The sequence below is a fragment of the Tachypleus tridentatus genome, chromosome 3, assembly GCF_004210375.1.
Source record: "Tachypleus tridentatus isolate NWPU-2018 chromosome 3, ASM421037v1, whole genome shotgun sequence".
NCBI classification, from domain to species: domain Eukaryota; kingdom Metazoa; phylum Arthropoda; class Merostomata; order Xiphosura; family Limulidae; genus Tachypleus; species Tachypleus tridentatus.
The window spans coordinates 95,789,176-95,811,594 of NC_134827.1; the positions used below are offsets into that span (position 1 = coordinate 95,789,176).

The 22,419-nt window shown below is 37.4% G+C and overlaps 1 protein-coding gene across 2 annotated transcripts in view; it reads left to right on the forward strand.

Annotated features, from left to right (window-relative positions):
- Window positions 1–2,475: 2,475 nt before the first annotated feature.
- LOC143247515 (dolichyl-phosphate beta-glucosyltransferase-like) overlaps window positions 2,476–22,419 on the forward strand; it is a 54,610-nt gene continuing 34,666 nt past the window's right edge. Inside the window, exon 1 of one of the 2 annotated variants that reach the window (XM_076495765.1) lies at window positions 2,476–2,607. In XM_076495765.1, the coding sequence (XP_076351880.1) occupies window positions 2,524–2,607 (84 nt within the window). In that variant the 5' untranslated portion in view covers window positions 2,476–2,523. Of the gene's footprint in view, window positions 2,608–3,878; window positions 3,984–22,419 lie in introns of those variants that run through there. The other variant, XM_076495766.1, reaches the window with a different exon arrangement.

A 22,419-nucleotide genomic window follows, 5' to 3' on the forward strand; every position in this document is an offset into this window, starting at 1 on the left:
TAACCGTAATCTTAAAAATGCTTGATGCAACATTTTATTGAATTAGCACGTTAATACAATCAAACTAACCTTAATATATTTGTTATATAGTTCATACGTTGCAAAATCATGACGAGCGTTGTATGTAGATATTGCGCATTATTGGCGAGTATATATATATATGTATAGGATATATAGGACGGAATGACAAACCTTTCTTTTCAAGGACGAGGAAGTACTTTACCTATACGCCCACTTGAAGGTGATGAAAATACATATATACTGCGTAGCAAATTTTAATTTAGTTGGTTAAAGGCCCCACAACAATATTCGATTTTTAATAAAAGGTGTATATATATATATATATGTACTCAGAGGAAAATAAAGGTTCAATTTAAAACAAATATCTGTCCTACCCCTCTCTATAGCTCCCCGAGATTGTGGGAAAAAAGTCTTTCTGAATTCTAGCACTAGTAGTCTAAACGTAGTCTCCTCCAGTAACACAGTGATATGTTAGCGGACTTAAAACGTTAGGTTTCGATAACCGTGGTGAGCGAGCGCAGATAACCCATGGTGCAGATTTGTGCTTCACTTTAAATAAAGGAAGTCAGGTGTTTTAAATATTATTAAGTTGGTTCAGTAGCTCTTGGTTCAGATACGCTAATTTATTTTCTAGATATGACGTTAGTGAAATAAAATCTGTACTTAAACAAATATCTTTGCTGATAGAACTTATATGAATGTTACTTAATTATCTAAAATGTTACAATTCTCGTTTTATTTTGCATAGTTTATTAAGGTATGTTTTTGTTATTGTTATTCAGGTTTAATATATTTTAGCCCCCCAGTGGCACAGTGGTATATCTGCGGACTTACACACTAAAAACCGGATTTCGATACACGTGGTGGGCAGACCACAGCCCATTGTGTAACTTTGTGCTTAACTCTAAAACAAACAAACAATATAACAAATATTATTGTTGGTGTGAATGTGCTTTAGAGATACTATGAGAAAAACCTATACACTGGATAGGTAAAGTGAAGAAAAAATGGAATTGGCCACTATTCAGTTCTTCACATTATATTATGCAATAACAGTTATAATAAATAAAATTAGTATACAGAAAATTTCGAAGTCTAAGTTCAAGTAGACTCAGTTCAGTTTATGCTTTGATCAAAGTGTGTTATCAGATTATAATATTTTTAGAGTTCCATTCCTCATCACTAACCACAACACAAGTTGACTAAAGGAGAAATAAGCCAGACCTATATGATGAGAAGTTAGTGTATAGTTTTATCTCTCAGTGACGACAAGTGTTTGATACTTTTCACTATGAGATAGGTCCAGCGTATCTCTCTTTAGTTAATTTGTCTTCAGTGTTACTGATGATGAAACTAGCATAACCTAATAACAAACGTTGATCAAAGTGTACGTTAAATCAAACCTCCCTTAAACTTGGATTTCAAGATTAAACAATTTTCAGAATACTAAGTTTATTTATTTATGATTAAGCCTGCCGCTAGTACAGCGGTATGTCTACATATTTACAACGCTAAAATCAGGGGTTTGCTTCCCCTCGGTAGGCTCAGCTGTGAGAAAAACCCACATGTTTATTATTAATACATTTTAATACAACCTTGGGTGGAGAATACGTACAAATTAATAGTTTTTGTTTTTCAATCGCAACATTTTAAACGTGTTTGTGGAATATACTGTTATTAAATTCTTTAGCACAAAGTTATTCGAGTTGCTCTTGCTTAAGCTTCAGGATATTGATCATGAGAAGTTTAAGATAATATGCAGTTTGAAATTTCTGCTGATAGCCTTATATAAATAGAAGCCGAACTTGAAACTCCATCCATTTCTCAATGGTTTGGTTTGTTTTGAATTTCGCGCAAAGCTACTCGAGGGCTATCTATGCTAGTCGTCCCTCATTTAGCAATATAGCACTAGAGGGAATGGTCATCACTACTCACCGCCAACTCTTGGGCTACTCTTTTACCAACAAATTGACCGTACATTATAACGCCCCTACCGCTGAAAGGGCAGCACGTTTGGCGCGACGGGGATGCGAACCCGCTTCAGGTATGAGTCACGCATTAACACTCTTGGCTGCCGGACCGCCACTTAGAATTTTCATTTAGGTAATATAAAATTTTAAATGACGAGAACCCACGAAGTAAAACGCATTCTCAAGACGACTAACCTGAAGATGACCAAAGAGGATCGCAACGTTGTTCTGTAGTTTATTTTAATTAAAGTGCTTATACCCACTCAGCCGTTTTCAGAATACAAAAAAAATCGTTCTAACTCTCACTTGGCTTGATTTATCAAGGATTTGAAGTTAATGATATGTTTCCTTTTTTTATAATAAATTACTTTAATTGAATGACACTGAAACTTGTAAAATATTTGGTGTCATATAAGTAATTTACAGAACCAGTTGAAAAATTTGCCTGTTTTCTTCAGATGTTAACTTTAATATCTAATTATTTATAACATAAAATTTGTTTATAGATGGCGTATGAGTACCAAATATTATAATGGCGCTTTCCGTGTGGATATTGTGTTCATACTGTTTATGGAGTATTCTTATAATTGGCGTGTTCTCTGTAATTGCTATTGTCGTGAGTATATGTTTCCCTTGGCTTAAAAAAATAACAATAGGTAGTTTCTTAGAGTGTTAGGGAGACTGTATTCGTGTAAACTTTAAAAACTAACTTGGGCGTAGAAGTCCATCTGTATTCGGAGAAACCCACTTGAAGTAAAATGTATCCAGGACGACTGGTAGGGGTATTAACACTTACTAATAAAGCAGAGAACAATATTTAGACCTTATTAAGTCATTTTAAGGTTAATACCCATGCCTGCCACTGAAATACAGTCCGTTTGTATTGTAATTTGTGAAACACTAACAGAAAATGACAGAATATTACAATATCATCAGTATATGACTATTATTCGGTATGTCTATGAGTCGTATTAATAGTAGGATTACTTTTTAATACTTAGTCCAACTATTGGGCTAAATTATCTCTTTTTGGGATATTTTATTTGTTATTTGTGGCCGTGGGTCCATGAGTTCAGGCAAATTCAGGAAACCACCAATACAGTTCTTTCATATTTAAAATATCAAATATACAGCAGTTATTACAACAAACTATATCTGTTCAGACTATTACTAGCAAGTATTTAAACTTGATTGTTTCTGTATTTCATTTTTTATTTTGAGCATTGTTAAGAAGATGCTATAGTAATATATTGCAGTTGTGTCTCTGGAAAATAAAGGTTAATTTACAGAAGGCATGGAAAATAACATTTTTGTTTCTGAACTGGCGTTTATAATATTAATTTATGCTCAGTATAAGGTAATATTTATTGAAAACAGACACAAACACATAACTTCATTCAAAATTTTGAGTATGTGTAATTTTACAATACACTTTCCAGACACTTGGCATAGTTTTAACCATTTGCAGATGGTAAGGGTGAAAGTGTTCATGCCATGATATTTTACCATGTTCTATTTAAAAGATAATCAATAATTTTATCAAGATAAAAAAGATAATTTGATATCAGAGTTAACAATTATTCATTTCACTCTACAATGTTGATTTTATGACAGTTCTTGGTACAGTTCTCAAGATAATACACATTTACCTGTAAACTGTGTGGTGGATATAAGTATTCTCTTCTTACAGTAAAATTCTTGCCATATACAATTAAACAGACAGTTACAGTCATTGTCTTTTCTCATAAATACTCAATACTTGGCAACTGTGTGTGTTCTTCATCTTTTATCAGACTTAGCCTTCACTACTTTGCATAAGAGCAATGGGATGTTTTAATCACCAAATTTATTTGTTTTTTTCTCATTTACAGTCTGCATGTGAGGTTCTTTTGCTTTAGGGGATCCTGGCTTCTTTTGGCTGTGCACACATGTGCCTCTTTAAATGGACTTTATGGAATGATTGGAAACTTCCAGGATCAATTGTATTCTTTTGTGAGTTTTTTTTTTTATCAAGGACTTGCTTTAGTGGCTCAGTCATTTCAATAACATAGAGGGCATAGATATTTCCATGTTAGGCTAGAGGTGTATTTCTGAAAAACAACTTAATATTGAGCTTGTGGTTTGTGGATAATTGTTTACTACACATCAACATACATGGACTTTTCATATTTTGCCAGGTATGTTTCCATTTCTTCCTCCTTGTCATGGATTGATTGGTCATAATTCACTCTAATGTTACACAGTTATTTCTTATATCAACTATCAATACTTTTTGCTTCTGCACATTGGACCTGCTATTTTGGGTTTATTCCCATTAAGTATGTCTTGTATTGTGTTATGTGCTGGGGCCTCTGAACTGGTTTAACTAGATAATATACATTGTTTGGTCTCTGCACTCTCAGATGTTTTGTTGGGTATGTTCTCCAGTTAGGCATGGCATTTTTAATGCCCTGATCATTCTTTTTCAACACCAAATTTCTGCTAAGTTTGTCTCCAAGAGAGTGCTTATTTTCTAAAATCTACATCAGGTCATGGGTAATGGAAAGCATTCATTTCACCTGTCCTGACTATACCAGTTTCCATTGTCAAGATGGGGTATTTCACTATAGGTGTCCTTGTGGTAATTAACGTTACTCATTTGCGACACAGTCTTGAGCTCCCCACCTTAGGAAAGACATTGAATTATTGGGAAGAGAGTACCAGTATGGTACTTGGGATGGAAAGGTTGTCATTTTACAAAAGTTAAGATATGTCAAAATATGTCAAAGATAAGAAATCAAAGTTAAATTACTGTTTCTCTTGAGAAAGAGGATTGAAAAGGAATCTGATTAAGATGTACAATATTATTAAGAGAATTGATAATGTCATTGAATCATGTTTTTTCTAACTTAATAATGAAAATGTATGACTAGTTTGCATATATAAATTTTGGCAGCATGAGTTATCTTCAGCTGAAACAGGGTAGTAGACATATGAAATGGGGTGCTTACAAAGGCAGTAGAAACAATAAATTTAATGGAGTTTAAGGAATAGCCTGATAAATACTTGTCTGATAAGGACTAGTTTTGTATATATATATTGTTTACAGTTTGTTGGATGAGATAGTCTAAAGTAGAGATGGAAAAAATTTCCAGGAGGTGGTCTATGTGAGTAGATACCAATGCTTGCATGGGCCTTACAGTATTTATGGTCCACTATTGTTTTATGGGGCCTGGTGAATAGTGTGTATGGTTTGCAATCTGAATATGGTGTGTTTGAATTCTTATCACTGAGATGCTTGTCCTCTGCATTTGCTGATTGCATCAGCCACTTTGGTGTGAAAACTCTTGGCGTACAAAAATAATGGCCAAACTCAGACAAGTTGGGATTAATGTTGTAGTTGAAAACAAAAAAAAACTTTTATGAAGATCCTGTATTCCCTGTTACATGTTTTATTTAAACTTAAACATAAGTATGTGTAACATCCTGTATGTCCAATTCTTTTTCTTTGTATTATTATTAAATTTTATTATTAAACTTCAACAAAAGTTGTATCAATGATACTTCCTGTTCTAGGTGAAATAATTAACAAATGTTAAGATTAAATTTAAAAATAGTTAATGTTTTTTGTAATATCAGTCAAATTGAATGAGTAAGGTGTTTATGTAAATGAAATGAGCAAAACAAAATGATTAAAGATATAATGAGTAAAAATTCAATGCCAAACCTGGAATTTCAGTGGCTATGTTTTCATAGATGTTTTCTTTCTCAAGTTGTTCTTAGAAAATATGTCAAAAAGAGAGAAGAAATGAACAAAGGTTAATTTGTATCTACTAACTGAAAAAAACATTTCATTAGTTGTTTTGAGTGTATAATATTAAAGGGATCTTGAACAGAACTATCTCCGAGTTCATTTGGTCTTTTAATTTTTTGATTTCTTAGGTTAATCAATTCTCTTTACAAAGTGATATTTGTTATTTTGGCCTTTAATGTACTCTAATAGACAGATAAAATCAACAAATGTAACTTCAGTTTTAAGTTTACTCATAGAGACTTCAATGTCATGTTGTAATCTGGTTTTCAATTGGTTTTTTATTATTAATTTCAGTTTTGAGAAATATAAACTGAGGAGCATGATACTGTGTGCTATGTCTTAACCTATTGTTGGAGACATTTAGCTGTAGGAAGTTAGAGTGTAAGTTAATACTTTTACATTCTTTGATGAATTCTGAATCCACTATATTACTGTTTAAATTTGGGTGAAGATTCTTGATGTTCTGAAAGTGTTCAAAGTATGTGGTTTCTATCAATTCCTAATAGTGTAAAAAATAAAAACTTGCTTCAGAAACAAACTGATAATGAAGATAAACATCAAAGAGAAGATGTTTATCATTTTAATAATCAAAATACACCAGAACAAATGCTATCACAACAGTGACTTTTCAATACTTTTAGAATAAATAGTTAGTCCTAGACACTACAAGTCCTGGTATGAGTATTTCACTTCTCTGTGATATAGTGACTGCCTTTCTTGTTGTCACTGGAAGTTCAACCCTGGCATAGTCATGATTATTTAGTCCACAGAAATTTGTTTCCTGTTCACTGTGTGTGTGTGATGCTATTTTGAAACTAGGCTAACCTTACATCTATGTCTCCATGTTAATTCAGTTCCAAATACACATTATCCCTTTATGTCAGTTACTTGCACGTCATAATATCTAGAGGAGTTGTTGAACTGACATGCTAAATCCTGGAAGTGGTTTTGGTAGTGATATGACCGTGGTAGTCCAAGAAGGTCTTATATTGACAAATGGCTCAGTAGTTGTGGCTACAGGTGCAAAACAATTAAGCTTGCATATTACATATTCTATAACAGCTGGTATTTCAGGAAGAAATTTTTGAACAGATGTAGAAAGAGGTGTGGCAGACTTTTCTTTGCATTTACCAGTTTGTTTTCTAGATATTTTATTATTTCATTGATGCACTTTTCTACCTCAACAATCTTTTTTTTTTGTATTTTACTTCTTCAGTTTTTGTCATCACAGCTTTTCTGTACTTCAGTTTTGTTATTGTAATCCTTCTCTACATTTCTAATAGCTTCATCAGTCTTCAATCAGATTCAATTTTATCCTTAATTCTTCTGTATTATGTGTTTCTTTTAATCTTGTTAAATTCCAGTTGTATGCCTCTTTATTATGTTGTAATGTCCGTAACTTTCTTGTTTTATTTCTTCAATATTTTGTCCAGTTTTCTGACTTGTTTTACTTTTTGGTCTCTTTTTGATCCATTAATTTACTGTCTTACCTTTTATATTAGTCTTCTCTTAACTGTATCATTAGCATTTCTAGTAAAGCTTTGATCTTGCTTTATGATAGGGTTGTTATGTTGAAATTTTAGCCAAAGTTTTCTGTTTCTGGGTGAACTATTGAATTATTTGGTGGAAATGTAAAGTTTAAATAACAATGACATACTTCTATAATGTTGCTATAGTCAGTGTTTACTTTGACACAGCTTGTAGGCCTAAATTCACAAGTATAAATTCCTTGCTAATGTTACCTACATCTAACTGACTTATCTATGTTCATTAAACAATCATGTAACTTGCAGAATAACTTGATGCAGAATAGATGCTTTGGATGATTGATTTTTTTATCCGACTTATTGGTTTTCAAGTTTATTGTTTTTTCCCCTTAATTTCCCACTACAAAAAACGTCAGATGTTTTGGGTATAAATTCTCGCATCTCTGACATGGAGCTCCTAGTGCTCCTAATCTGTGAATTCTGAGGTCTAGTGTTTTCTGGCCACTGGGAGAAGGCCCTATTTCCTTGGAGGATTTTTAATCCCTCATAATGCAGAGAGGTTGAGTGTTAGATGAGGTTTGAAGTTTTTTCTGTAAGTTCAAGGGTGGAGCTTGCATGAGATCAGGGTTGACTGATGAGAATTAGGACTCTCTTTTTCTGGCTCATACCTATGCTGAGACAGGTAATTATTAGTCTTGGATGGACATCCCACCTCTTGCACTATTTTTACAACTAGTACATTAAGTTTGTAATATATTGAGCATTTCTCCTTCTTTGTTATGGGAAAGTCATTAGGCTGATAACCTAGTCTTTCCACCTTTGCCAGACATTGCTGTGCATGCTCTGAAATTTTCAAAGCAATTGAAAGAGGGTACTGCCATCTTTCCCATTTATTGGAACTGCATGCTTTAGCTTTCCGTTACTTGAAGGATTCATATTTAGATTCGTAAAAATTAGATTATCTTCTTCTTATTTAGGGTTCTGGGTCTGATGCTTCTGTTTTTCTCTACCTAACCCAGTTTTCCTTGATTCAATTGCTCCTTACAACAGTTTGCATTTTTACATTCTTTGAAACTGTTGCCTGAGGCTTTTCACACTTATCTTGCTCAATTTTCAGAGAATCTTGGTCATTTTTTTATTATTACTGTGGTTAGGTTATGAGTTTCTTCTCTCTCTGTTGACACTTGATTGGTTTGTTGCTGGGATCTTTTGGATAAGAGGTGCTTTGAATGGGGGTGTTCAACTTTCTTCATTGGTTCTTAGAAATCTCAGAGTAGTTTTCTTTCTCCAATAATCAATTTTTGCAGGTATTCCATATCCCATGGAATCTAGAGTGGATATGGCTCCTTCTCCACTCTTCTCTTTTGACACTGGGCTACATGTTCTATTGGAACACAAAGGAGATTCTGCTCTTCTTTGCTTCTTCCAGGGACCCTGGGTTCATTTCTTATTTATGTGGATCCTACTCTGTGGTGAGTTGTGCCTGACCAAGTATTCTTCAGTTACAAATCTGCACTGTACAATCATGTTGACTTGCACTTTATCTTCCATGGTTTCACAATCCTCACCATTGAGATAAGGTATTCCACAAGATTACTTGGAGGATAATCTCATGATGTATTTGCTTCATAAAGGAATAATTTCATGATGTACTTGCTTCATAAATTTGCCTGTTCTAAATCATATTACCCATGGACTGCATAGATATAGCAGGAGATGGCTGTCCATGCCTGCCATGTATTGAAAAAAAATCATTATGGTCTGTTTTTCAATATAGGGTTTTATGGTCACCTAGTACACTGTCTCAGGTGGTGATGTTCTGCCAAACTCTGTGTTGTGGGTCACAGTGGGGTGAAGGAGGATTGTTCCAGTTTTGTTCTTTTTGCTATCTCTTGTTGTATGTTATGCTGAGGATGTTATTGTTTTTTCTATGATGCTGGTCAGTTTTGCTGTTGTAGGAATTGATTTTTGTTATGTAGACATGTGGGATGTCAAGTCCCCAGATATTAAGATCTAAGATATCACATATGTCATACTCAGGAGTTGGAGTGGCTCTAACTTCCCCCTTCCTCGATGTGAATTCCTGTACATGGTGAGGAGACCTCCCAGAGAGGTTCTGTTCTTTCAGTTTACCTCCTCTGTGATCTAAACATCCACCCATGTGTTTGCTGTGCGTGGCGATCCGTGAAGGGGAGGAGAGGATCCTGGTGCTTGAGGGGTCCAACCCTAACACACCACTTTGGCCTTGAATTCCTGTAGATGGGCAGCCTTTGGGTCAAGCGGCTGGTCCACTTGGGCTAGAGTCAACCAAGTACCAGTGTTGGAAGTTCTCAATGGGTGTAGTGGACATTGTGTCTGATGCTGGTGTTTGGGTATAGTGCTCATGAAACCCCGGCGTTGTTGCAATGTCCTTGCATGACATTGTAGTGCGTCCCTTCGTAGGGCTCCATGGTGGGTGGGATCAGTGGGTATCGAAATTTTCCTTTTTTCCTATGGATCCTCCAACAAGAAATTAATATAAAATAGTAAAAAACACAGTCAGTCGGTAAACAACCACGTCTTGAAGACTCTGAGCAGCAATCTTCAACATCTGTAACACCTGTACCCCATTTTCTTATATTACATTCTCTTTCAGAAAAACCTTTCGAGCAAATGACTCCCCTTTTTTATTCAGAAGGGACTAGAGGGACTTGCTGGCTCTCCAAAGTCAGTAAAGAAGCTTCGATCTGAAGACATATTGGTTGAAACATCCACATCCCAACACAGTGAACTCCTCTTGTTTTCAAAGGCAATTGGGGATGTACCTATTGAGGTTACCCCTCATGCTACTTTGAATTCATCATGAGGAGTTATTGTTGAGAGGGATTTGAAGAATCACTCAAGGAGTTTCTGCAGTGAGGCGCATCTTCACTCGCAAAGACGGAGTTACACTGCTGACAAATATCCTCATTTTGACATTTACTTCACCACACGTGCACCTGCCACTACCAAGACAGGTTATCTAATTTGCAGGGTTCAGCCGTGCATTCCAAACCCTCTTCGATGTTTCCAATGTCAGAGGTTCGGCCACTCAAAGACATCCTGTCGTGGTTCCCTGATGTGCTCGTTGTGGTGGCAAGGACCATGATGCCTATGAGTGTCACACAGACCCACATTGTGTCAACTGCAATGGGTCCCACCCTTCCTACTTTCGTTCTTGCCCAAAATGGTTGGAGGAAAAAGCAGTGCAGCATTTGAAAATGACCCATAACATAAGTTATCCGGAGGCTCGGAAATTGCTGTCCGGCACTCCATCTCGGACATATGCTGCTGCACTTTGTTCCACAACTACAGTGGGAGTGCAGACAGATCTCTCTGTACCTCCAAGAGAATCATTTTCAAAACAGATGAAAAGCCTTTTGACCTCCATTGTTAAAAAGGTTGATGAATCGACTTCTACACCCATCTCTGTTCCTCCCATACAGTCCAACAAATCTCAAGATCCACATCCTTCGTTTTCAAATACAGGCATTTCTTCTGATACATCTTTTTCTCCAACCCCATGATGCAAAACAATCATTCGTTTGCATCCTCAGTCACTGGAATCCCCTTCCAACAACAAAGACCGGCCCAATTGACCCAGGGCAGGATCCATGGAGGTCGATAGACCTCCTCCGAATAAGGACAGTAAGGAAAAAAGACGTGGTCATAAACAGAAGGGTTCTCCAGCCACTTCATCTACCCATCATTAAAAATGGCCACCTTGATACAATGGAACTGTCGAGGTTACCGTTCTAGTCTGGATGATATCAAAACACTGATTGCTTCCTACCATCCTGTATGTCTTTCCTTGCAAGAAACATTTCTAAAACCTGCTGATACAGTCACCATTCGGCAGATTTCTCTGTACAGAAATGACAGGGTGTGTGATGGATGAGTACTTGAAGGAGTGGCACTATTGGTTGTTCAGCATGTGCCCATCATGTCTTTGTCACTCAACACACCCTTGAAGGCCATAGCCATCCATGTTTCCTTGGGTCATACCATCACTGTTTGTTCCTCTCCCTGGAGAGACATATGATCAATCAGATCTTGATGCTCTCGTTGAACAGTTGCTGTCTCCATTTCTAATCCTGGGGGACTTTAATGGACATCATCCCCTCTGGGGATGTGCTGTTATTGATAGGAGGGGTCATTCTGTAGAGCGTATGCTCTCTCATGACAATCTTTCTCTTTTCAATACTGGTTCTTCCACTTATTTTCATGCACCTAGTCAGTCCTTTACCGCTATTGATCTCTCAGTTTGCTCCCCTTCATTATTTTCCCATTTTTCATGGAGGGTTGACAGTAATCCACTAGGCAGTGATCATTTTCCTATACTTTTGAGAGAGACTGACTGTGGTCAATGCCACCCTACCTGCGTGCTCCGGTGGAAGCTGGATCAGGCAGACTGGCCCACTTTCACTGCTCTCGCAGAACTTGATCCTGCCATCGTGAATCAGCCATCAATAGAAGACTGTGTGGCAGTGGTAACTGACTGTATTATACAAGCAGCTGCTCAGTGTATTCCTAAAACCTCGACACGTTTTCCAAGATATCCTCGTCTGTGGTGGAATCCTGCTTGCCACTTGGCACGGAAGGCTCAAAAACGGGCTTGGGATACTTTCTGTAGATATCTCACACTTTTTGAACTCCATCACTTTCCAACGGGCCCATGCACATGCTATGTGGGTAAGACGTCAAAGCCAGGAGGAATCTTGGATTAAGTTCACAACTAGCATATCTTCTACCACCAGTTCCAAGGTCATATGGGACAGGATTCGAAAGGTCAGTGGGCACTACAATTCTGTCCCCCTCTCCATCTTACTCTCTGAGGGCTAAGAGGTAGCTGATGTCCGGAGCGTTGCTGATACTCGAGGTGAAAGCTTTTGCCGGGTATCTAGCACTTCTGCTTGTTCCTCCACCTTCTTGGCCATCAAGACTCGGGCAGCTCGTTCACCTCTTTCCTTTCGAACTGACTGTCTCTTTGACTATAATTGTCCCTTTACACTGGTGGAACTGAAAATGGCCCTTCATCGGTCTGGCAGTACATCTGTTGGACCTGATGATGTACACTATGACATGATGCACCATCTATCTCCTGCTTCTCTTGATGTCCTTCTAATTGACTTTAACCAGATCTGGCAAGAGAATGTTTTTCCTGATGCCTGGTGCCAGGCTATTATTTTACCTTTCTCTAAACCTGGGAAGGATCCCAAGATTCCTTCGAACTACTGTCCAATTGCTTTGACAAGCTGTCTCTGTAAGACCTTAGAGAGGATGGTTAAAGCTCATCTTGATTGGTTCCTCGAATCAAACAACCTCCTCTTGCCCACCCAATGTGGGTTCTGATGACAGCACTCCACCACGGACCATTTAATTCGACTTGAAACATCAATCAGAGAAGCCTTTCTCAAATGCCAAAATCTGGTTTCAATATTCTTTGACATTGAGAAGGCTTATGACACAATATGGAGGTACGACGATTTGCGAGACCTCCAGATATATGGGTTACACGGCCATTTACCCATGTTTATTAAAAATTTTTAATGGACAGGAGATTCCAAGTTCGTGTGGGTTCGACACTATCCCGTTCTTTTGTATAGGAACTTGGGGTCCCTCAGGGCTGTGTTTTGAGTGTAACACTTTTCAGTATAAAGATAAATGCCATCACTGAACAACTTCCTCTCACTGTTGCAAACGGGCTGTATGTTGACTACTTTCACATCTCGTGTCAGTCGTCGAACATGAGATATATTGAGCAGCAACTACAAACTGTCTTCAATCGTGTACTGAAGTCTACTACGGCGAACGGCTTTAATTTTTCTCTCTCTAAAACCAATTGCATGTTTTGTGATACTCCGTATCGGTAAAGTTTCACTGCCAATGGTCCCTGAGACCAAGTTCTTGGGGCTTATCTTTGACCGTAAGCTGACCTTTATACTACACTTAAAGCAGCTACGGGTCAAATGCACAAGAGTACTGAACATCTTCTGTGTCCTCTCTACTTGCAGTTGGGGAGTGGATCGATGTTCTATGTTAAAGATATATCGTGCTCTTATTCGTTCAAAACTCGACTATAGATCAATGTTCTATGGCTCTGCCAGACCCTCGGCCTTAAAGATGCTGGACCCCATTCATCACCAAGGACTTTCGACTCTGCACTGGGGCTTTCCGCACCTCCCCAGTTCAGAGCTTATATGTGGAATCTCACAAACCTTTTCTGCACCTTCGCTGTTTGCAACTTTCTTTACTGTATTCTTTGAAACTTCGCTCCTTACCAAAGCATCCCACTTGGGGATGTGTTTTCCTTCCTCAGTATGCCTTACTTTTTCAAAACAGACGATCTGCCATTTCTCCTTTTGGCCTTTGCATCCAGGCGCAATTGGATGAATTGGGTCTGTTCTTGGAAAACATTGCAGAATCCACTGGTCAGCCCATCCCCCATGGCTTATTACAGCCCCAAAATGTGACCTTTCTTTAAGTCATTTGTAAAAGGCAGATCTTCCGATTGGAAGTACCATCTTTTATTTACTGAACACCTTTCGAACAACCTTTCTATTCCCATTTATACAGATGTTTAAAAATTAGGTGACTCTGTGGGCTCTGCCATGGTTTGTTGCTGTTCGGTGGTTGTGCGCAGAATCCCCTCAACAGCTTCTGTGTTCACTGCTGAACTGTATGCCATATCTCTTGCCCTGGATCATATTGAAGCTGAGCAGTATTCTGACTGCACTATTTATCATGACTCCCTTAGTTCTCTGCTGGCCTTGGAATCACTTCACGTTGGCTCACACCCTGTTCTCGTTGATATTCAAAACCGACTGGCCCATTTCTCATTAACATCTACTTCTAGTAGTTTTTCTGGATACCAGGCCACATTGGTATTTGTGGGAATGCGCTTGCAGACATGGCAGCTAAATCTATCTGCTCTGGCACTATCACCACTGTGCGTATTCCGTACATGGATTATGGTCCTGTATTCAAGGCTCAGCTCCGTGCCAGCTGGCAGTCCACTTGGAGTGAGCAACATGACAACAAGCTTTTTCAAATAAAACCCTATATTGGGCTTTGGCCGTCTAGCTTCCGTAAGGTTCGGAAGGAGGAAGTTGTTCTAACTAGACTACACATTTGTTATGGCTTTTTAACTCATCATTTTCTTTTATCTGGAACTGATGCACCAATGTGTAGTTTGTGTAACACTCAAATCACTGTAAGCCACATTTTACTTTACTGCCATCGTTACAACTTTCAACGACGGCACTATTTTAAACATGTTCTGTCCCAGGGTTTGTCTGTAACATTGGACAGTGTTATTGGTGATGGTGACACTGTCCACCTTGATAACATTTTTAGTTTTTTAATGGCCATTAATCTTTTTAACCTCATCTAAGTGTTTGATATTTATTCATTACACCTTTTTAATTGTGGTTCCCTTTTCAGTCTCAATCTCTCTAGTTGAATTTGATATTGTAAAATGGCCAGAACATTAAATAACTCGATACCAGGGCTGGAAAGGCCAACTTCAGGTGACTAACGCTGCTGTTTGAACTACCCGTTAGTCGTCCTGGCTAGTTGTTATTACACTTTTGCTGCATGCTATTTAACACTTTTATTACTTTACCTTTTAGTACTGGCCATAATGACACATAACCCGGAACCAGGACTGGAAAGATCAACTTCAGGTGACTGACGGTGGTTTTTGTACTTACCTGTTAGTCTTCCTGGTGGGTTATGATCATTACCATTTTGCTAGAGAAAGTCCTTTACAACTTCTCTTACTCTACTTTCTCTCTTAACATTGTAAACTAGATGTAAACATTGATTTCATGCTTTTTCTGTTTTTCAATGATGTTTTGTTTTACCTTCATTTCCTTTTATGTATTTTCCTACATTTAATTTATTTTTACCTTTTTTCTGGATGTTTGGCACAGATAGCTTAGCTGCTTTGTGCCATAAAACACTAAATCAATCAATCAATCAATCTAACTTCCCTCTAGTCTCTTGAAGTTGAGGTTATGCTACCACTGTGTGGATGTCAGTTATCAGTGACATGGGTTTTAGATGTAGCTGACTAACCAAGTACAGTCTGTTGCACCCTAGCCACTGTACACCAAGAGGCACTTTCTTTAATTTCCCACTTTTATACTATATAGGATTGAATTCCACATACATTTCTTAGTTGGGATCAATATCCTGCTACAGTTCTCTTCCACATGTTTCAGAAGTCAGATCTTTGAATCTGGCTGTCTCATTTCCAGGCATATCCTTTACATGCTCTTGAGGGTTATCTTTGTCAATTTCTTTCAGTGGTCTAGCCTCCTGTTCAAAGTGGGATTCTAGTTATTCTTGTGAGAATAGGTAAGTAGTACCACATTGGAAGTTATAATTTTCCTATACTGAAAATGTATTTCTGATAGGTAATTTTCTCCTCTCACACATCCAACCCTTCTTCCCCACTTACTCTGGTGTTTGTATCTTCTGCCAAAGTAATAGTTTAATAAAGGCATATAAAGAGAGTTGCATTAATCATGTATGTTACGCTCCCATTGGTGGAGAAATGATGCATGGAAATTTACATGAGAAACGTATTGGAATCGTTTAGGGAGGAGCAGAAAGCTTGTGGCATTCATGAAGCTTCCATATAGAGGGCAGCACTGGTTAATAATAGCTAATCTTGTAAGGGAGGTAAGTACCTATCAAAAATAAATTTTCTATTGTTTGAGTATCCCCCACCTGCTTCTAGTAGAGCATGGATGTCTTTACCATTCCTAGTTCCTAGTTGCTACTGTACTGTTTTTCCAGTCATAAAGAAAAGGTCAGAACTTGATGCTCTCCTACCGATAATTCTGTATGGCTTTGCCAAATGTATGGCAGGAGCAGGACCAGCCTATTTGGGTGCTTCCTCATAGTTCCAGTTTAGAGGTGAGTTTTCACTATGCAGTTGTACTGTGTGTGGCCCTCATTTTAGTCATTCTTTATGTATAGATTATTGTAGAAGAGGATCTTCAACCCATAGTTTCTCAATTAGAGCATTACTTTCTATGCTATTGGATAAACTTCATTTGTTTCACTTTTTCCTTGTAATTCTGGGGGACAGGAGGTGTTGCTTTGGCTGTTAGGCTGGTGAGTTAAGATTTTGATTTGTAATCCCAGAGTAAATAATACCTGTTTTTCAGGTTAAGTCAGGTGTAAACAGACCCTGTAATTCCATCTTTTGCTTATAACACTTCATGCTCCTTCAGATTGGAATGAGAGTTTATCCACTTTGGTGTTGTGCTTACCTTCTCTTTATAATTTCAGTGTCTCAACATACAACATTCTGTAACTTTTAGGCTATAACTTTTTCTAATAATATCACATTACTAAACAAGATGAAAATAATGTAGTTCTCGTGCCTTAGTCATTACCTCTTGGGTCTTGTTTTGGGTCCACAGCCCTCTAATTTCAGTGACAAGACCTGGGACCTCATCTGCTTGGTTTGGGCTTAGAGTAAGTCATGTTCTCCTAAAGATTTTAGGATTTTGCCTGTGTGGCTTGTCAGCCTTTACCACTTAAGAACTGGATTTCATGTGGTCTAGTGGAAAAGTGTACCTGTTCCTGAAGTAGTTTGGAGCTCACTAATGTGATAATACTGTATCTCATTTTTGGACATGTTTGTTTTTACACAGATGCTTTCTGTTTGGATCCTATGCTCACTTGTTCTCCTCTCCTTGCCTGTAAATATGGAGGTAATCTTGTTTCAGAAGTTAACATTTACCTGTACCAAAAATGTATTTCCAAAAATACTTCCTTCCACTGTCATGTTCTTCTGCCCCATGGTGTGGCTAGTCTTGAGTCTGTTCATTTGGACTGTTTCAAAAAGTGAATAAGAATTAATGATGGGGAGCTGGTGAAGAGGTAAATGATGTAGGTGGCAAGATTTGCAAGATTTAAACAGCCATGGGTAACATAATGGAATATAAGGGCTCAAGCAGTTGAGGTAAGGTTCATACCAGTACTCAGAGAAGAGAAACTTTCATTGTGAGGAAGTTGATGAAAGGGAAAGTGTTAACCTTTGTGCTACTGTCAGAAAGGGTTTTGAGCTCATGCCAAATCTTGCAATGAAATTATTATTCTACACTTATTAATATGTACTGTGCTAGTCTGTGTTGCACTCATAGCAAGGCAAGCAGCCCTCCATGTGCAGGATTATCCTTGATTACACACTGTGTATTATTAAAAGCTGAGCATCACATTTTTTTAAAACTAAAGATGATTCTTGCATTATAGTTTTACTTTATCTATCAGTTAAAAACCTATTTGAGTTATTTATCTATATATGTCTTGATTTGTACTTTAGTTAGATTAACACTTATGCTATGGTCTCAGTATAATATACACAAGTTTGTCTACACATTTGCACACATTAAATAATTGCACGATAACTTTTGATAAAGTAAGTGTATTTTCACAATATTTGGTAGACTTTTAGTAAAGATTACGAGTATTTTGTATACAAAAAATCAGATTTATTAATATAATAGTTTTACTAAAGAATCTGTTTCATTACTAGTCTGAGTTCAAAGTTATTTCATGTTATGATTTAAAAAGTTATTCTTCATCCCAAAAATCTCAAATATTACTTGTGTATTCTCTAAAACCTCCTAAATACCTTTCAAATGTTTGTTTTCAGTAAGACATTATATTTTATATTCTAACTATGTGGGGGTATGTCACTTTACCAACCTCCTAACCATCATAAAAAAAATAGGAAATATAAATTATGCTTTTTTTGTGCTAGAATGATTACATATTATAACACAAAAATATAAATGTTTAGTCTAAGTAGCTTAAGTCTTATAATCCTATATTTTTACACATATATTTATAACTTTTTATTATATTGACCTTCCACTCATTACATATTCAGTAATACAAGACTGACCTTTAGATTTCTCTGCCTTGGCTGTGTTTTGGTGGACTAGTATTTTACAGTATACAGTCACATGCCAATAATTATACATTATATATATATATAGGTTATTGCTATTTAGAAATAAATTATTAAACTTATTTTTCTTAAAATATAGAACAATAAATCAAGAAGTAAAGCAAAAATTATCTTTTCTTGCTGTGACTTTTGTACTTGGTTGCTAAGCCTTTAAAAATTTTACATTAGAGGATATCAAACAGAATATTTTTAGGTTTTTTATATACAGTTAAATAAAGTAAAATTACAAAATCTACACTGATACCATAGAATCATACTATAATTTATTAAGCTTAGTAACTAAGATGTATTTAAATTTACAAAAATATGAAACTTTGGGCATGAAACTTTTCACGAATGTGTCTTCCACCTTTGTTTCATCTTCTGCAATGCCAAAGTTAACTTGGTTTCTTTGTTTATAGGATTTGCTTGGTCAGGATTCCTTACTTGTTGGAGAATGTCTCTATCAGTTTTATCTTTAGGACATCCATGTGGCACTCTTCGTTTGAGATCAAGGTTTTAGGGGACTTTCTAATTGTCATAAACTTGAATTGAGATGAGTTAGTTTGTCAGCAATCATCTCTTCTTACTTTGGTTACACAGAATTCCATGAAGTTTCTCATCCTCGATTTCTTAGAGAAAAAGACTGGTTACTTATGATAAATATATTGTGTTTGAACCAATTGTTATCTCTTGGTTCAAAATGACAATTTTCTCAATCTGAGGTGGACGTTCTCTCCTTGGCTGTGGATAACAAAGGACAATGTTTCAGATGCATTTTTATACATTCCAGTTTGTCCAACTGTTATTCTTGGTTTATTCAATTCATCCACAATGGTAATATTTTTCAGGTTAGCTATAGCCACATAGGTTTTCAGTGAGTATCTGAGGGCATTGGCATAGAGGGTGCATTTATTGGGCCTATATATCCAATATTATAGGAAAAAATGGCTCCTTCTTGTCCTGTCTAAAGAGTCATTATCAGTTGTGACTTCAAATCTTCTTTGGAATTATTTCAATGATTGACTGGCCAAATTATTTAAGTACATCTTGATCCACTGAGTGTGTGATTCACTTGGAAGTCTTTTTCAACTTGTCTTCCCAGTGGCACAGTAGTATGTTTGCAGACTCACACCATTAGAAACTGGGTTTCAATACCCATGTTGGACAGAGCACAGCTAGCCCATTGTGTAACTTTGTATTTAACTTCATTCAAACACTTTTTCAACTCCTGAAGAACTCAATCTTTTTCCTTTATGTCTCTGAAATACATAACTTTTGATTACCAAAACTCTTACATCTGCTCCTGTTTCTGCTTGAGAAGTTCTCTCTCTTTTCTGAGATTCTGGCATCTTTTAAGTCCCTTTATGCTTTCTTTCATGTCTGCATGTATCCTCATCAGTGTATTATGGCCAATGAGGGATGTATGTCCAAAGACCCACTGTCTTCTAGCCTCTCTGTCAGGGTTGGGTGGTGTTCTGAGGTCTGGTATCCAGAGGAGTGATCTCTCTCCATATCATTGTTCTTGATACGTTGACTGCTCAAAGAGCTTGCTATCATTTTCTGTTTTGTCTGTTTGTGTGTTTTGTTATGATCTTTTCAAAGAACTTTTACTATCATTCTTTACATCAACTGTCAGGGAAATGCTCATTCTTAAGAAATATATTTTGGCTGTAGGATTTCTCATTCAGATCCATGACTTCTATATTTGGCTGTCAATTTGTCACATCATGGGAACTTTGAATTTAATGCTGGATTAACTATCTTGCCTAGATTAGATCTTTCCCATGAAGTAGTCTCTACATTAATGGATTTGTTCCAACTTCTGGAATCCTCTCATTGTCACATTTTAACTCTCTTCAGTATGAAACTTCCATTTTTCTTGTCACCAGTACAGGATTTAATAGCTATGGCTACAGATGCTTTGAGTCAGGATTGGTCCAATTTATGCCTATCCTTCTTTTTGACTTCTACCTAGGGTGCTGTTTCTTGTTTGTTAATCATAATACTGTTTTTCTCTGCCCCTCTTCGGTTACTTCAGTAGTGGTTTCCTCCTCCTTTGCCTCTTGGTATAACAAGAGTATCTTCCTCTTCCATATTGGAGGTCCATTAAACATAATCCTCTAACATCCATCTTTCACCTTGATATGCCATACCTTCATCCAGTCTCAGAGAGTAATCCATTTACTTAGTGCCATTAACAATACAGTAGTGAACGTTATCAAAGTGAATGGATGGTTTACTGTTGTTGGTCCATTCATCAGCACAGGTAACCCTTTGTGGAGCTTAACTTCAAACAAAGGAACAAAAAGTTTGTTTATCAATCCCTGCCCTCCATGTTGATCTACTCTACCTCATCCCACTCCCTTTTTTTACCTTGGTATTTTGTTCATGAGTTATCCATTTATATGACCACTGATAGCAGAGTGGTTTTTCAAAGTCGTTTCATTTCTTCAGCTATTCTCATTTTTTTTTTTCTCCTGTTCTTATGAATGTCTTCTAAGCCTTCTTCCTCAGTTGTCTTTCAGATTGAAACCTCTGTTTAGTTCTCAAAACTTGTAGAAATTTTTCTTTTGAACATTTGGCCACCTGTTCTCTGTACCATCTTTCTCTAGAGATTATTTTCTTTTAATTGCTTGCAGATGTTTTTGATATTTTTGGTTTGGGCATCTTTTGCTTTCTTAATCATAGGGACAGTTTAATTTTATTCCCTGACACTTCATCTTTAAGAATTGACCCTTCAGTGTGCATTCCTGTATGTGGTGAGAGGACCTGTTCTGTTCTTTCAGTTTACCTCCTGTGGGATCTAGACATCCAACCATGTGTTTGTTGTGTGTGGTGATCCATGAAGGGGAGGAGAGGATCCTGGTTGTCAAGGGGTCTAACCCTAACGCACCACTGTGGCCTTGAATTCTTGTAGATAGGCAGCCTTGGGGTGGCCCCTTGGGTCAGCTGGCTGGTCCATTTGGGCTAGGGTCAATCTAGAGGTTAACATTATAATCTGGATGACAACAAAACACTGATTACTTCCTACCATCCTGTATGTCTTTCCTTACAGGAAACATTTTTGAAACCTGCTGATACAGTCACCTTTTGGTGGTTTTCTTTGTACAGAAAGGACAGGCTGTGTGATGGATGAGTGCATGGAAGGATGGCACTGTTGGTTGATCAGCATGTGCCTACCCCGTTTTTGCCACTCAACACACATTTGGAGGCTGTAGTCATCTCTGTTTCCTTGGGTCGTACCATCACTGTTTGTTCTCTCTACCTATTGCCTAGAGAGACCTATGATCAATCAGGCCTTGATGCTCTCATTGAACAGTTGCTATCTCCCTTTTTAATTCTGGGGGACTTTAATGGACATCATTCCTTCTGGAGAAGTGCTGATATTGATAGGAGGGGTTGCTCTCTGATCACAACATTTCTCTTTTCAGTACTGGTTCTTCTACTTATTTTCATGCACCTAGTCAGTCCTTTACTGTTATTGATCTCTCAGTTTGCTCCCCTTCACTATTCTCTCACTTTTTATGGGGGGTTAACAATAATCCATGAGGCAGTGATTATTTTCCTTTAATTTTCAGAGAGATTGGCCATGGTCGATACTACCTGACCCCCGTGCCATGGTAGAAGCTGGATCAAGTAAACTGGATCTCTTTCACTGCTATCGCAGAACTTGATCTTGCCATCAGTAAATGACTGCATGGCAGCAGTAACTGATTGTATTATGCAGGCAGCTGCTTAATGTATTCCTAAACCCTCAAATTGGTTTCCACGATATCCTCATCCATGGTAAAATCCTGCTTGCCACAAGGCATGTAAGGCTCAAAAAATGGGCCTGGGATCCTTTTCATAGGTATCCCACACTCTCGCACTGCATTGTTTCCAGCAGGCCTGTGCACATGATCAGTGGGTAAGACGTCAAAGCCAGGAGGAATCCTGAATCAAGTTCATAACCAGCATATCTTCTGCTGCCAGTTCCCAAGTCAAAGGGGACAAGATTTTAAAGGTCAGTGGGCAGTATAATTCTGTCCTCCTCTCGATCTTACTCTCTGATGGCCAGGAAGTAACTGATACCTGGAGCATCACCAATACTCCAGGTGAAATCTTTTGCTAGGTATATAGCCCTCCTGCTTCTTCCTCCACCTTCTTAGCCATCAA